Genomic DNA, 15,705 nt, shown 5'->3' on the forward strand with positions numbered 1-15,705 from the left:
ATTCCCACTCATAGTTTGTATTTGGTTCAGAATTGAAATACATTTTCAGATGCCTCTAACACTGAAAAAAAAAAAAAAAACATCCACATATATTTATTTTGGATTGATTAACCCAAATCAGACAACTTTAATAATTAAGCATCAACTTATTTGAATTTCATCCTGTACAGAAAAAAGGTGCACGTTACCCTTTGCAAGTCCAAAAAATAATAATAATAAAAATAAAAAAAACAAAAGCAAATAAACATACAATGTGGTAGACAGGCATTTGCAATACAGTTTAAACTTTATAGATCAGGCAAAACATGACACAAGTTGAACATGGTTTTAATAAGCCATTGTTGAAGCAGAGTTTTTATCCTTTTGTGTGTATAAGTCTCAGCCATGATTCATGTTTATAGTGCAATAGCCACTGCAAACACACTGACGACGCAGTACATGGTGCGGTTCTCCCACCTGACTGTGCAGCTTCCTGCAAAAACAGACACATATAAGAATGAAATCAACTGCACACAGTGCGTCATCTCATTTAGTTTGAAAATGTTGTGATACTTAAAAATACAGATTGTTTTTTTAAACAAAAACAATATAGTTTATTATAAATATCTATTATTTATTACGAATCCAATAAATAAAATAGAACACGTTTGGACTGCTGACATGAAATTTTAAGCAGTTTTAGTATTGTCCTGCAGTATTCTAAACTTTTTTTTTTTTGACAATTTTTGAACACCCTTTTTCCTCTTGATTTTATAAATATCCTACAACTATCTTTAAGAAAGCTTAATTCTGCCATGGGATTAAAAAAAATCAAAAGACTAACTAACTTCTTAATCTTACAATTTGGACGTTTTTTCTTGCAATTCAGTGTTTATATTAGGGCTGGGCGATATATCTAACGATATGATCATGCGCATCTAGTCAGTAAATCTGGTTCCGTGATTACCGCTAAATCGCCATCACCTGCTTTCAAATGGAGCGGCATTTAATAGACAGAGCCGTAGATCACTGACAAGGTACGCAATATTGCGTTCATTATCCCAGATGAATCGCCTTCGATAATCAACGCGATATTGCGTAGCTTGTCAGTGATCTACGGCTCTGTCTATTAAATGCCGCTCCATTTGAAAGCAGGTGATGGCGATTTAGCGCTAATCACGGAACCAGATTTACTGACTAGATGCGCATGATCATATCGTTAGATATATCGCCCAGCCCTAGTTTATATCTAACAATTCTGACTTTTTTTCTGAATTCTAAGATATAAACTTGCAATTGCAAGAAAATGTCTGAATTGTGAGATAAAAAGTCAAATTTTTTTCACATCTTTTTGACTTTTTATTCTGTCGAGGAAAAAAAAAAGAAACTATATTCTGAGATATAAAGTTTATATCTTGCAATTCTACGTTTTTTTTCTAACATTTTGAGAAAAAAAATCTAAATTGTGAGATTTGTAACTGTCGCAATTACAATTTTCATTTCCATAATCTTTTTATGAGACTACATGATGGAACTGTTATTCCAACTTTTACGAATCAATTGTCGCACAACAGAACTATTTAAAAATAAAAGAATAAAAATTGAAAAAATTAAAGAGATTTTTATATATATATATATATATATATATAAATATATATATATATATATATATATATATATATATATATATATATATATATATATATATATATATATATATATATATAATAACAACATATAATACAAAATTTAAATAAATAGACATATAATATTAATGGCTTTTTCATATAAGCCAAATACATACAACTAATATGCAATGCATCTATTTAAACTTTATTCAGAAAAATATCAATTAAATTAGAAGCCCAATGTGTCCGTGTGACTATGAAAGCACAGAGCAATTATATGGAACTAAAAGCTTTACCATCAGTGGTAGTGTCCCAGTAACAAGAGTTGGCTGTGTGAAGACCGGCGCCGCTTTTCTGCATCACAGCACAGTTGACTGAAATCCATACAGAATATATACAATCAACAAGAGCACTTTTGGCCTTGTGAAAACATGACACAGAGCCTTATAAATATATCATCAGATATAGATATTTGCATACAAGATGAAGTCAAAAGGAAAAGCTCATACCAATGTACTTGAACGGTTTCCCCTGTTTGACTAACTGAGTGAGAGTGTGTTCGACTATGCTGGCTGTCCACTGGTTGACTTTGTTCTGGCTGTAGTCCACACCTCCAACAATACCCTCAATGCACTGACCGATAAACACACACAGACAGAGCTAATGGAGCAGATGTGCACTCAAATAAATAAGCTAGCATTAATCATTAGTGAGACACACAACATATCATATAAGTTTTTTTTTCTTCTTAATGTTGTTATACGTGTGTGAGTTTGGTTTTACAGTGAATTTTACCTCCTTTACAACATTACTTGCATCATCTGGACTGAAAGCCACCTGAAATGAAAGATTTTAAAAGATAAACACAAGCTGTCAAATGGGTATTTATATATATATATATATATATATATATATATATATATATATATATATATATATATATATATATATATATATATATATACATAGGTTTATGAATTCAAAAATGTTGTTATTTAATTAATAGTTTGCTTTACGTTATGATTTGGCCACACCCTGAATAATTTTACGTGAGATAATATACCACAATAATATAAAGCATAAATCAAGCTGAACTTTCAGTCATTTATGTATATGTAAATAATCTAAAGTCGTGAAATTATGTACGTTTGTGGATGACGAAGTAATATTTTGTTTCTGTCCGGATGAAGCGGTTAGCAAGCTAGCATTAAATGCAAGTCTACGGTTTACCAGTTTTGAAAATAGTTAACGTTAGTAGATAATAACCATTTATACCATATCAAGCCTTATATAACACCTACTTCATCTCCAGAATGATACTCCTCCATCTTTTTAGCTTGAAAAGCAAAAATCTGGACAAAAAACTCAGCTCAGATGTGTGTAGCTGTTTTCTTACTGACAACTGATGTTAGCAACACAATGACGATTGAATGCTGCCACCTAGTGACGCTCCTCCCACTCACCATTACTATCTATCTATCTATCTATCTATCTATCTATCTATCTATCTATCTATCTATCTATCTATCTATCTATCTATCTATCTATCTATCTATCTATCTATCTATCTATCTATCTATCTATCTATCTATCTCAAATAAAAAAGTAAAGAAAATGACAATTTTGAGTTGAAGTTTACTTGTATCAAGTCAAATACAAAGGTTGTGAGATGATTCTTACAAAAATGTCATTAACAAAAAAGTATCACGTTATCCTGAACAATACAAGATTTTTATATTATATATAAAGTGCACAGGTGCTTGGAGTCTTTCAACAAATTTAAATAAATAGGTATAAAAACATATGCACACATACATAATTGTATTTTTAGATATACGGCACATATTGGTAAATTTACTCCCAAGTAATGACTTTGAGAATGTATTTGCTAAAAAGTACAAATCAGACACTGCAAACATATAAAGGGAAAAACATTATACAATGTAGTACCAAAACAAAACCATTACGGCTCACAGCTATACTTATATCAGTCTCCCAAACTCAGTTTTCTGGTAAAGCTTGTTATTTTGTGAGGTCTGCTTTGCAGCACAAGGCACGGAAGCATTAACACCACCAACACCAACAGCATGAAGCTTTGTTGAACTGCTGATTCTACTAATTCTGATCCCCTTTTTCAAGTCAGAAGATGGTTTCAAACCAGGTGTCAAAGCAGATTGCAGGTGGCTGAATGTGATCGACCGGATGCTGTGGTCTGTGCTCCACTGCTAGAACTCTCTGACTCTCGAGACTCTTGGATTTGAGGGGCACCATCAGCTCCTGGTTTGCCTGATGTGGGGATCTCTGCCTGACTGCCTTTGGTGGAAGCTCTCTTGAAAAGAGAAAGCTGAAAAAGCCAGGTAGGAAAGAGGTCAAACAATGTACAATTTTAATATTAGCTGGTTGCTAGGGTGTTATGCACGATTATGGGTATCTATTATAAATAGGTTTGAGTGGTTAAATACCCTGTTCCTGGAGCCAAAAAGTGTCTTTGGCTTGTCTCCTGTAACTCCATTCCTCTCTGAATGCGTTTCCTCTTTTATAAGAGTAGCAGGATCAGAATCTCAGAATTTAAAACAATAATATATTTTTATTCTGTGGTGAAAATAAGCTTCGCTATATACTGTAGATGACCTCCAAACTAACAAACTAAAAACCACAAAACTCATTTTGGTTTTCTTGGGGACTGTATAGGAATAGTGAAAATGAAAAAATAGGATGCTGAAAAGTATAAAACACTAACCTTTTTTAGGTCCATCGGGGACAGAGGTGTCTTTTATCATCTGCTTTGTCTGTAGGAGTAAGACAATAACATCACACAAATGAATCAAAGCAATAGTGCAGTTGTTTACTGATGTAATGCTAAATCATTATGTTCATGCATAGTTAGTCTAAATGGTATGAATGAAGGGTTTCAGGGCACCTGTGTGTCTGGCTCTGTAATGCTTTGCTCCTGTTCCTCTGCCTCTTTTCTCTTCTCATCTAGAACATCTTCCTTCTCATCACACTTTTCACCCTCTTCTTTTTCCTCTTGATGCTCTTCCTCATCTTCTTCATCCTCCTCTTCGTCCTCATCATCTAAATATTCTTCCTCCTCCTCGTCTCCCTCTACCTTTTCATTCATCTCCTCTGCCCAGAGCTGGAGAAATGGATGGTGGCCGTGCAAAAAATGAGAAATGACACAATCAGTGACTAAAGACTGTGAAAAGCAAAAAGAGGGTTAAAGGCACTAGAATGGCAGGAGAGGGTTCATGTGAGTTGAGTGGTCTTTGTAAAAATAAAACTAGCTAACACACTACATGTACAAAAACACACACACACAATAAATACAGTAGGCACATGAACTAGGGATCTATTTAGGAGAAGCACCTCTACAGATATAGTATATAAAGTGGGCAGCCTCACCTGTCCAATGAAGGATTTTCAGTATTCTGCCTGATTGCAACGGCTTTGCAAGTTGTTGATATTTCAAATGGCTTTCTATATTTGCATATTTACAATTCAAATGAAAATTTGCTTTGTAAATAAGTTATATTCTGAAATTCTCAGTAACTACATGATAGCTTTGTAGTATGTATTTTTCTTCATTTAATCCATGCAAATTTTTGTCTTTATAAAGTCCCTGGATAATCTGTGCTTCTGTTCAAATAAAAGATAATAAAATATAAAAATGAAAAAAAAAAAAAAAACAACAAACACAGGTATTCATTTAAAAACAGATGCAAATAGTTGAAGTAAAGGAAAAGTTTTATTGATTATTATACGTAAAAAAAAAGAAAAAAAAAGTTCACAGAACAAGCACATGTGCAAAATTTGAACTAAATGACTAATCCTTGGGCTCCATTTTTCCAATTATTTTCTTCCAGTCATAAAGAATACGAGCTGCCATTTTAATATGGTTAGGCATTTGGCATAAAGGCAGAAGACTGGTACATAATTTTGTATTTTTAAGAATTTAAAGTCATTTATAGGGGTGTTTCAAGGTTACTGACAAATCAAGCACATTTGTTAGTAAAAGAACATTGCTGTCCATTAGATAAATCCTAAGGCACATCATGAGTCTTCACTACTGCCTGGGCAAATAATTACTTATAAAAAACAGTTTGTAAAATAAATACAAATAAAATAAAAAAAATGTGAAGCAATACATTTAGTAAGATCACCATGGGCGAAATTACAAGAATAATAATGGTGGAAAAAAAACATGACAAAAGCAAAAAAGCCAGAAAGAACACAAAAGGCAAACATGAAACAGAAGGCTCATTAACTCATTAACTAAATAAAGACAGGGGTTGAGGTTGTTGAATTATTTGAGATTAAGGTATTGAGGTAAAACATCATCCCAAAACTGCTTAGACTCATGGGACTCGTCATCTGATTGATGGTTTTGTGCTCGGCCCCGTTTGGCTTTTGGCTGCTGTTGTGATGTTTCCACACTTGACTTTGGTTTGGAGGATTCAGCCGCTTTGCCGCGTTTTCTTTTGCCCTTTTCCTCTTCTTGTTCCTCCTCCTCTTCCTCACTTTTCTCTTGCTCTTCTTCTTGTTTGTTCTCCTCTTCTCCCTCCTCATCCTCTGCTTCTTCTGTCTCCTCTCTTTCTTCAGACTCTTCCTCCTCTGCTTCCTCTTCCTCTGCCGCTTCCTCTTCTTCATGTTCTTCCTCCTCATCATTACTTTCTTCTTCTTCCTCTTTACTCTCCTGTTCTTCTTCCTCTTCATTTTCATTTTCTTCTTCATCATTCTCACTCCTTGCTTCATCTTCTTCACTTTCATCCTCCCCATCCTCTTGACCTCCCTCGCTCTCCTTACTTTCCTCATTCTCCTCTTTATCTTCGTCACTTTCCTCCTCCTCTGCTTCATTTTCACTCTCCCCTTCATCTTCATCATCTTCAGTCTCACTCTCCTGCTTTTCTGAATCTTCCTCCTCTTCTTCGCTAGTCTTTTCACCGTCTTCATCCTCCTCTGCCTCACTGTCACCTTCCACTTCACTTTCTTCCTCATTCTCATTATCTTTCTCCTCTGACTCCTCATCCTCTTCTTCTTCATCTGACTCTTCCTCTGATTTGTCACTTCTGCTCTCAGTCTTTCCCTCTGATTCTTCTCCACTCTCCTCCTCTTCTTCCCCTTCACTTGTTTTGCTTTCACCTTCATCTTCTCCACTCTCTTCTTCACAGTTTCTACTTATCTCACTTGTTTTCTCTTCCTCATCTTCTATTCCACGACTCTCCTCTTCCTCAGCTTCACTCTCTACATCCTCAGTAGCCTCACTTTTACTTTTCTCCTCCTCTTCCTCACTTTCCTCATCCTCACTAGAAGCTTTGATCGTTGTATCATCATCAACCTCAGAATCATCATCATTTGCTAGGGTCTTGCTCTCACTTTCCTCCTCTCGGTCATCCACTTCCTCACTCTCCTCCTTTCTGTTCACCAATCCCTCGCTTTCTTCTTCTCTGTCATCCACTTCCTCACTCTCTTCTCTGTTCACCAATCCCTCGCTTTCTTCTTCACTGTCATCCATTTCCTCACTTTCTTCCTTTCTGTTCACCAATCCCTCGCTTTCTTCTTCTCTATCATCCACTTCTTCGCTCTCCTCCTCTCTGTTCACCAATCCCTCACTTTCTTCTTCTCTGTCATCCACTTCCTCACTCTCATCCCTTCTATTCACCGATCCCTCGCGTTCCTCCTCTTCTGATTCCTCTCCTCCTTCCTCCTCAGAATGAGCCTTGTTTTTGGACTCAGTGCTGGTTCTTTCCAGGTCCCCATCTGAAGTTTCTGGTTCTGCCTTAACATTGATGATGACGGCCGTCTTCTTGGCCTCTCTTGTCTCCTCTTGTCCTGAAACCTCAAAAGACTCACTCAGGGACGAAACGTCAGACAGAGTTCTCTGTTTTGAAAGAGGTTTTGGCATTTTTTGGGGTGTAGACTGGGAAAGGAATTGACTCACTGCTGTATCTCCAAGTAAACGAGAGGGACTTCCCATTCCCACATTGTGGAGAAAAGATGTCACCTTGGTGAGAGGATTTTCCTTCATTTGCTCTGACTCTGATTCAGATTTGAAGGCAGCTTCTGAGATAATGGTAGTCCCCTTTTTTTTGTCCTTTACTAGCAACTGGCTTTTTTCCGCTTTTGATTTTTTAGTCTTCTTTGTAGAAATTTCTTCTTGGCAAGAGGACTGTTGTGAAGTAGTGGAGAGCTCTTGCACTGTCTTTTTACTTTTGGAGTCTTTTTTTGAATCTAACTTTTTGCTCTGTGGGACAAAACCTTTGGTTTCTGTCTTAGCAGTGTTCATTTCACCTTTCATCTTCTGAGCTTTTGCTAAAATCTCTTTTGAGATCTTCTTACCTGTTGGCTCTTGGTCTTTATGCGTGGTCTGTTCAAGATATTGTTCAACAACTATTATGGGTTTCGTTTTTACTTCTTTTTTTACCTCCATAACCTTCTGAGAAAGGCTACTGACTTCCAATGGATGACCTTTGGGTTTTGTTTTACCTTCTTGGTTTGTTTTTGTACTTACTTGTGACTTGTGAGCAAACTTCTCACTTTCAGCCTCTACCTTTGAATGTTCCTCAGGTATCTGTACTTTATTCCCAGCATCTTTTCCTGTAACTCTATCATTTGACTTCATCAGCTGTTTGTGTTTGGGCTGGAAAGATTTGGATCCAGCACTGCTTATGTCCGTCCCCAGTCTTGTGTTACTTCCTGCAACTTGGTGATGTGCAGGCCTTCTGTCCTCCAAAGCTATAAGTACATTTTCCTTATCCTGACCATGTCTCTTAAGGGGGGTCCCTGACCCAAGACTGTCTCCGACTACTGAGCTACCACTTGAACTTTTAAGTAACTCAGTCGGAAGAGCTTTGCGAGCTAAAAGCTCTGCCCTCTTTCTATAAAGGGCAGGGTCAACTTTTGGCTTCCCCTTCTCCTTACCGTGCTCTTTCACAAGCTTAACATTCTTCTATCCAAGGAAGCAGAGGATAAAAAGAGGGAAAGTGTTAGAGAAACGAATGAACAGGCAGAGCAGGCTGAACGAGAGCAGAATGAGCTTTAAAGCTGCAAAGCAAATGAGAAGAATAAGTCAATCAAGCGAAAAGAGAGAAAATGTAAGCAGAGGTCTAAAAGAGTGCAGCCCTTTGAAGAATTTTATTTATTTATTTATTTATTTTTTGCTCCTCAACCTCTGTTTGACCATCTAAATGGCAAATTTTGAATTTCTCGAACAGCAACCCAGGTGAGCTCTTACCTTATCCATAGGAGACAATGTTAGAGTCTTATCGCAAGGGTCCATCTTCATTACATGAGTCTGAAATCAAAGAAACTTTCACATTAGGCTTGGATGATTTATGTCTTTTATATCAATGGTTTTTAACAGGTTTTTCTACACAGTTTGTCATTTATTTTTTCCTTTTGAAATGCTATCTATTTTTCTCTCCTTATTATTCATGATTATACAGTTCAAGTTTGATTATACAGTTATTACGGTAGTAAACACTGTGTTACTGTGCCACACTTTTTTACCTAAGGTTTAAAACCGGCAGCAATTTCTCATTAAAAATGACAATTAACCAAATCATTAAAGGTTTAATTCTACTTATTTTTCTGTATATATTCTATAAGCATGCATGCTTCTTTAATAAGTGATAGTATGCTTTTCCTACCAGGTTTAATAAGTCAGTGGTTTCTCCAAGGTCTTTCACACTCTCACTATCCTCCACACTGTTTCTGTCATCGAGAGACTTTTCCCTCTTTCCAGGAACGTTGAGAGAAGACATAAAACCTGAGCAAGACCCAATAATGTACACAGATATGCCTTTTTAATAAGGTTTTTTTTTTTTTTTTTTAAAGAGGCAGTTACTTTTGAGACTATTGTGAGGGATCTTTCCCGGTTGTTTACTATGAGATTGATGGATCTGGCTGGGAACAGATAAAGATGCACTCAGCTGATTTCCACCCAGGGCTGGAAGTGTTCGAAACATCTGTCCAAACTGATCCGGTGAATGCTCCTGCAGAAGAAAAGCAACTCACTTTTGATTCCATATTTATATCATTTATGTGATTGTTTAGGTAATATACTATATTAAACAACATTATCATTAAGTTTATTATTCATCTTAAAATACACCACCACTAGTCCAATTTATAATCAGTTGCAACTAATTTTGATCCATCAGGATCTACCCACCCGTTCTCTGCGTCTGACCCGAGCCGAGAGACTCCTGTGTAGGGTGGTCTGACTTTGCGTGTCCCCCAGTAATTCAGTATAGGATTTCTCAAAGTAGTCTTCTGTGACGTCATCCTCCTCTAAGATCAAATCCTCCGACCCTTCAGGCCTAGGTTTTGCCAACACAAGCATGTGACATCCACCACATGTAACCTGAAAAACACACACACTGTTTACAGATGCCATGAAATCAATATTAATCATATATTGATCTATATGTCACAACAAAACACATTTACATTACTGTTTAAAAGAAAAAAGGGGACAGTAAGATTTTGTTAAATGTTTTTGAAAGTGATCCCTTATGCTCACCAAGGCTGTGTTTATTTGATCAAAAATACAGTACAAACTGTAATATTGTGAAATATTATTACAAATTCAAATAATTTTCTATTTTAAAATACATTAAAATGTAATTTATCCCTGTGATGCAAAGCTGAATTTTCAGCATTATTACTCCAGTCTTCAGTGTCACACGATCCTTCAAAAATCATTCAAATATGCTGTTTTGATGCTCTCATAACATTTATTTTTATTATCAGTGTTAGAAATAGTTGTACTGGAAATTGTTATACATTTACAGTATTTTTTTGAAGAACAGAAAATTCAAAAGAGCAGCATTCATTAAAAAAACAGAAATCATAATTTTGTAACATTTTTGATTAAATTAATGTGTCCTTGCTGTATAAAATTATTAATTTATTGAATAATAATAATAATAATAATAAAAAAAAACTGTTCAAGAATTTTTTCAGTCTTTCTCAGTTTGCACAGTAAATTTAAATCATCTTTTTGAGAAATGAATGATAAATTCAATAAAAGAATTTTATTGAAAGCCAAAAGCCCTGATATTTTCTGACCATACTTTTTGTTTCAAAAGTAAATAAGTCTACAGGGTTATGAAAATGACATTTGTCAAACCATTTCATGAGCTTTTAAAGCAGAAAATTTATATATCTCATAGAAATATGTATACTGTGTTATAAAAGCTTGATAGGCAGCGATACGTACAGAATGTACATGATAGTCTAGGAATCTTGGACACAGGGTTGGATTGAACTGGTTGGCGAAGTTCTCTTCTCCAAGCCCTAGCTTTCCATGTCGACCATCACCAAAGGTGTACAAAAGTCCACTGTCTGCAACCAGCATGTCAGATTTTTTATAAACAAACAGAACTGAGGAAATTATATCATATCAAATTTATTACAGTACATAAAGAATGTTATCAGGTGGTTTTCTGTGCATGTTTTACCAGTAATCAGCGCTGTATGGTTCTCTCCACACTCCACACGTTTAACTCTGCCCCTTCTGAAATGTTCAACCACTCTGGGTAAACGTGACTCAAATATGAAAGTGCCGTGTCCGAGCTGTCCAAACTGACCCAGGCCAAACGAATACACCTCGTGCTCTGCATTACCACACGTGCATAACATTCAGTCTTCACAAAGAAGAAAGTCAGGATAAAGAAGCTAAATATGTTCTCCTACCCGTAAGTGCCACTGTGTGCCCTCCTCCACAGGATACCTGTACCACTTTATCAGAGATGCCGGTCACCTGTTGAGGCACTTTATGATTGGCCAGCTTCTCTTTGGACAAGCCCAGCTTCCCACTGTCCTTTTCTCCAAATGTGAACAAGGCCCCATCCACTGCAACAAATGAAACAAGCGTCACCTAGCAACAAGCCAGCTTTCATAGAAGGTCAAATAATGAACATTTTATGAATTCAGTGCTGCCATACTGAGCTGAAGAGGAAACAGGAATGTCATCATGAACAGTCAAAAAAAGTGGGGATTTCAAATGCTATGCAGGTATTACAATAAAGTCACTCTGCTAAATTTAAGAAATATATCAACTATTATTCTTAAAATAATAATACAATATTATGCCATTAAAAATTTTATTAAAATATTAATTTAAACTTTTTAAAAAATATTATGCTTTATTAAACATTAATGTAATTTAAAATAAGGCATAATGTTATTATTTTAACTAGAATTGTATATTATGTGTATTATATTATATTATGCATTATGTATATTATAATTCACTAAAATAAGATGTAAGGCTCACATTAGAGTAAAACTAATTAAACTATATTGAAAATGAAATTGAAAATAAAAAACATTATTATATATGACAACATTACTATAATTGTATAATTTATATTTACTTATAGTATATAATAAACATACTATTTAAATATACAATATTTTATTATATAATTTTGTAATATTTAAATTAGGCATATCCAAATTAACATGTTAATTGTGTGATTAATTTTTTCAGTTTAACATGTTAAAAGTATTTAAAAATATTATTTTTCAAAGCCTATTTAATAATAATGGTTTGAAATTATAATGCAATGTTGAATGGCTATAAGTAATGGCTGAAATTGAGGGAAAAATGCATTTAGACATCAGCAGCACTGTTGGTATCATTGATACCTCTCCTTCATTTATAATAGACTACTTTGTAAAAAGATGCTATTAAATAATATTTAAAATATACCATCTTTATATTGTTTCTCCATAATTTGGAGATTCAGTGTGAAATTATGACAATATAAATATATTAATATGTGATTAATCATGAATAATTACAGGAAAATGTGATTAATTTATTTTTTTATCAATTGACATCAATAATTTATATATATATATATATATATATATATATATATATATATATATATATATATATATATATATATATATATATATATATATATATATATATATATATATATAAATATTCAAGGTTAAATATGACATGTGAATGTTAAGCATAAACAACATAAGGTTTGCAGTTGACATGAGGTAGCAGTGGTATACGTACCAGTAACAAAGGCAGAATGATAATATCCACAGGACACCCAGGACACTCGTTTCCCCACAGAAACCTCCCGAGGAGTCAGTGCATTACTCTCCTTCCCCAATCCAATCTGGCCCTCTGAGTTATCGCCCCACATATAGAGCCTGCCATCCTCTGAGATGGCACAGAGATGTTGTTACATTACTGGTCATATTTGTTCATATAACTGTTCATGTCATATTACCCCTACATGTTTCTGGCACTGTTGCCGTAAGGCAGATGGAACAGAACTCTTACGTGTCAGGGCAGCAGACGTATTGGAACCAGCAGCGAGCATTTTGACTGGTCCATGCTTGCTGAAGAAGTCCACCAGGTGGAAGGAAGTTCTGTCATCACAGTCACCGAGACCGAGCTGTCCTTCATTATTCCCTCCAGATGCGTACAGGTTACCACGGGCTGCTCCGTAAAGAAAACAACTATCTTAGGTAAGGATAAATCAATAAATGTGCAAGTATTTAGCACTTTAAAAAAAGGAACAATTTGGTGTCAGAAGAATTTTTTGAAAGAAATTAATAATTTTATTCAGCAAGGATGCATTTAATTGATCAAAATTTACAAATATTTATAATATTACAATAGATTTCTGTTGCAAATAAATCCTGTTGTTTTGAACTTTCGCTTCATCAGATATTTCTGTAAAAAAATGTATCACAGTTTCCACAAACAAAAAAAGGGGACATAAATGTATTCAACACTTATAATGATATTCATTATTTCTTTAGCACCAAATTAATATATTAGAATGATTTCTAAAGAATCATGTGACAATGAAGCAATGGAGTAATGCTGCTGAAAATTTAACATGCCATCACAAGAACAAATAACATTCTAAAATATATTACAATAGAAAACACTGTTCTGTTTATCTCAGTGGTTCGCCTTGGTTTGCCGTGTCAACTTCTGACTCGACTATTGGAATAAGTTAATAAATAAGAAAATACGTAAATAATTAAGACAAAAGAGAAAACACATTACAGCTTTTTTTAAAAAGGCACTGATGTATATCTCAAAAGCATAATGCGACTATTCTGTCATATTTGTAATAAAACTTACATGTATAAACAAGTGTGTGAGTTCTTCCACAGGCTGCGAGCTTCACCCGCTCTGATTTTAGGGCTTTAAGAAAACAAATATAGTCAGAGCATGTCAGAAAAATATTGAATGCAATCCATTCTTGCTAAACACATTTATACAACCTAAAAAAAAAATTATATATACACACACACATTATGGACCACTACTGATTGGGATTAAGACAATCTATGGCTTTGTCTTGAAAAGATCTCATTTTCTTACAGCTACTTAGCAACATGTAATTTTGTGTGTCAAACAATATATTATTGCTGAATAATTCAAAATCACTCATCACTATTATTTGACAAACAGCTAAATGTGAGTGACAGCATGGGAGATGTGTCTGCATAAGTGATTTATCAGCTGTGGATGGCAGAAAACACTCAGTACGTACGGCTCTCTCTTGGACTGACAGTCTGTCCTACCTTTCACACAAGTGGGTTTATTCACAGTGTTTTTTGTTCCGAGGCCCAGCTGTCCCCAGTTATTGCTGCCAAACGTAAACAGCTTCCCATTTTCTAAACACAATAGGAATAGCGACAGGATGAATGCACAAAATGATGGAATAAGACTGTATTTACCAATATCCACCACTAAAATCATAAATCACACCTGTCACCAGTGCTGTGTGCTCATCTCCACACGCAGTTCTCAAAGGTACATCATTTTTTAACCAGAATTTACTGGGGGCATTATCTGCGAATTTACTCTTTCCAAAAGTGAAGACGGCTCCGGATTCTAAAACAAAAATAGAACATTGCAGATTTAATGTCGCCATCTTGGTGTTTTATGACTGTTGTTATAAAAAAACAAGCTGTTTTTATCACAAAGCATACAGTTTTACACTATATTGCATTGTGCATTGTAAATAAGGAGTAATTTGTATAATACACATATATATATATATATATACTATATATATATATATATATATATATATATATATATATATATATATACATTCATGTGGTTAAAATTAATTGTTTACTTCATAGAACAGGGAGAGAGAGAGAGAGAGAGAGAGAGAGAGAGAGAGAGAGAGAGAGAGAGAGAGGCGTGACCACATGGCGTGGTTGCCTTGGCGACAGGTAGCCACAGGCGTCAATGAAAGAGTGTTCAGAGTGTTCAGTGAATAAAATACAAAACACAAACAGCAATTTACACTTATAAACCATCATAAATATAGTATTAGCAGGGCATAAAAGCAGTTAAGACATGTTTACATCAGTAACGTTACATCATTCGCTTCCACTGTAGCACCGTTGTTATATAGCCTGTAGGCTAATCAAAAAACAGCCAACAGAGTTAAAGAAACACACGTGTCGCAACTGAAAATGACAAAACAGTTCACACTTTTGATCACTAATGCAGCACATAATATTTACCAGGGATCTCATCTTCTGTTTCTCCGGCCATCTCCCCCGACTAATCAGCTTAGTTACACTGGGCTCTAGGAAGTGTGACCAAGAAGTTTCTATTATGACAGAAACCGTCCGCTTGACATGTTCTTCCGCGTTGAGGTGTCACGTGTCACTCGTCAGCGTCTTAAGTAGCGGCTACTGGGCATGCGCACATCAATATTTTTTGGCACACTGTACAATAATAATTACTGCTTTTGCATTATTGTAGGGGGTAGGTATATATATATATAAAAAAAAAAGATATTGTTTGTTTCCGGCAGCAGCTGTATCCCTTCTAGACACGCCCTGCATCCACTGATCTAGTGGCCTTTAACTGTCATTTTGTATTATTGACACACTGTTTTCCTAATTAATGTTGTTCAGTTGCTTTGACGCAATCTTTTTTGTTTAAAGCGCTATATAAATAAAGATGACTTGACTTGACTTGACTTGATCTATAATATAGTCATATATAGATCAGTGCCTGCATCTCAGTGTGCCTACCAAGTGCATACTTATACTACGCTCTTAAAGTATGTACTCT

General features: G+C 35.1%; 2 protein-coding genes across 2 annotated transcripts; both read right to left on the reverse strand.

Moving 5' to 3' along the window:
• Positions 1-92: 92 nt before the first annotated feature.
• Positions 93-3,060, reverse strand: dynlt3 (dynein light chain Tctex-type 3). The gene is made up of 5 exons (XM_019124229.2): positions 2,909-3,060; positions 2,403-2,444; positions 2,117-2,240; positions 1,904-1,981; positions 93-472 (listed from the first exon to the last, which is right to left on the reverse strand). Exons 1-5 carry the CDS (start codon positions 2,933-2,935, stop codon positions 396-398), a joined length of 348 nt encoding a protein of 115 aa, XP_018979774.1. The 5' UTR covers positions 2,936-3,060; the 3' UTR covers positions 93-395.
• Positions 3,061-3,222: 162 nt separating this feature from the next.
• On the reverse strand, positions 3,223-15,301 carry LOC109110877 (X-linked retinitis pigmentosa GTPase regulator-like). Its single transcript, XM_042734005.1, has 17 exons — positions 15,147-15,301; positions 14,374-14,499; positions 14,187-14,279; positions 13,741-13,803; positions 12,925-13,083; positions 12,652-12,801; positions 11,304-11,462; positions 11,069-11,224; positions 10,828-10,952; positions 9,778-9,969; positions 9,451-9,598; positions 9,254-9,351; positions 8,839-8,898; positions 4,528-4,743; positions 4,348-4,396; positions 4,070-4,167; positions 3,223-3,951 (listed from the first exon to the last, which is right to left on the reverse strand). Exons 1-17 carry the CDS (start codon positions 15,175-15,177, stop codon positions 3,772-3,774), a joined length of 2,103 nt encoding a protein of 700 aa, XP_042589939.1. The 5' UTR covers positions 15,178-15,301; the 3' UTR covers positions 3,223-3,771.
• Positions 15,302-15,705: the final 404 nt, after the last annotated feature.

Source organism: Cyprinus carpio, chromosome B11, assembly GCF_018340385.1.
Source record: "Cyprinus carpio isolate SPL01 chromosome B11, ASM1834038v1, whole genome shotgun sequence".
Taxonomy (NCBI): Eukaryota; Metazoa; Chordata; class Actinopteri; order Cypriniformes; family Cyprinidae; genus Cyprinus; species Cyprinus carpio.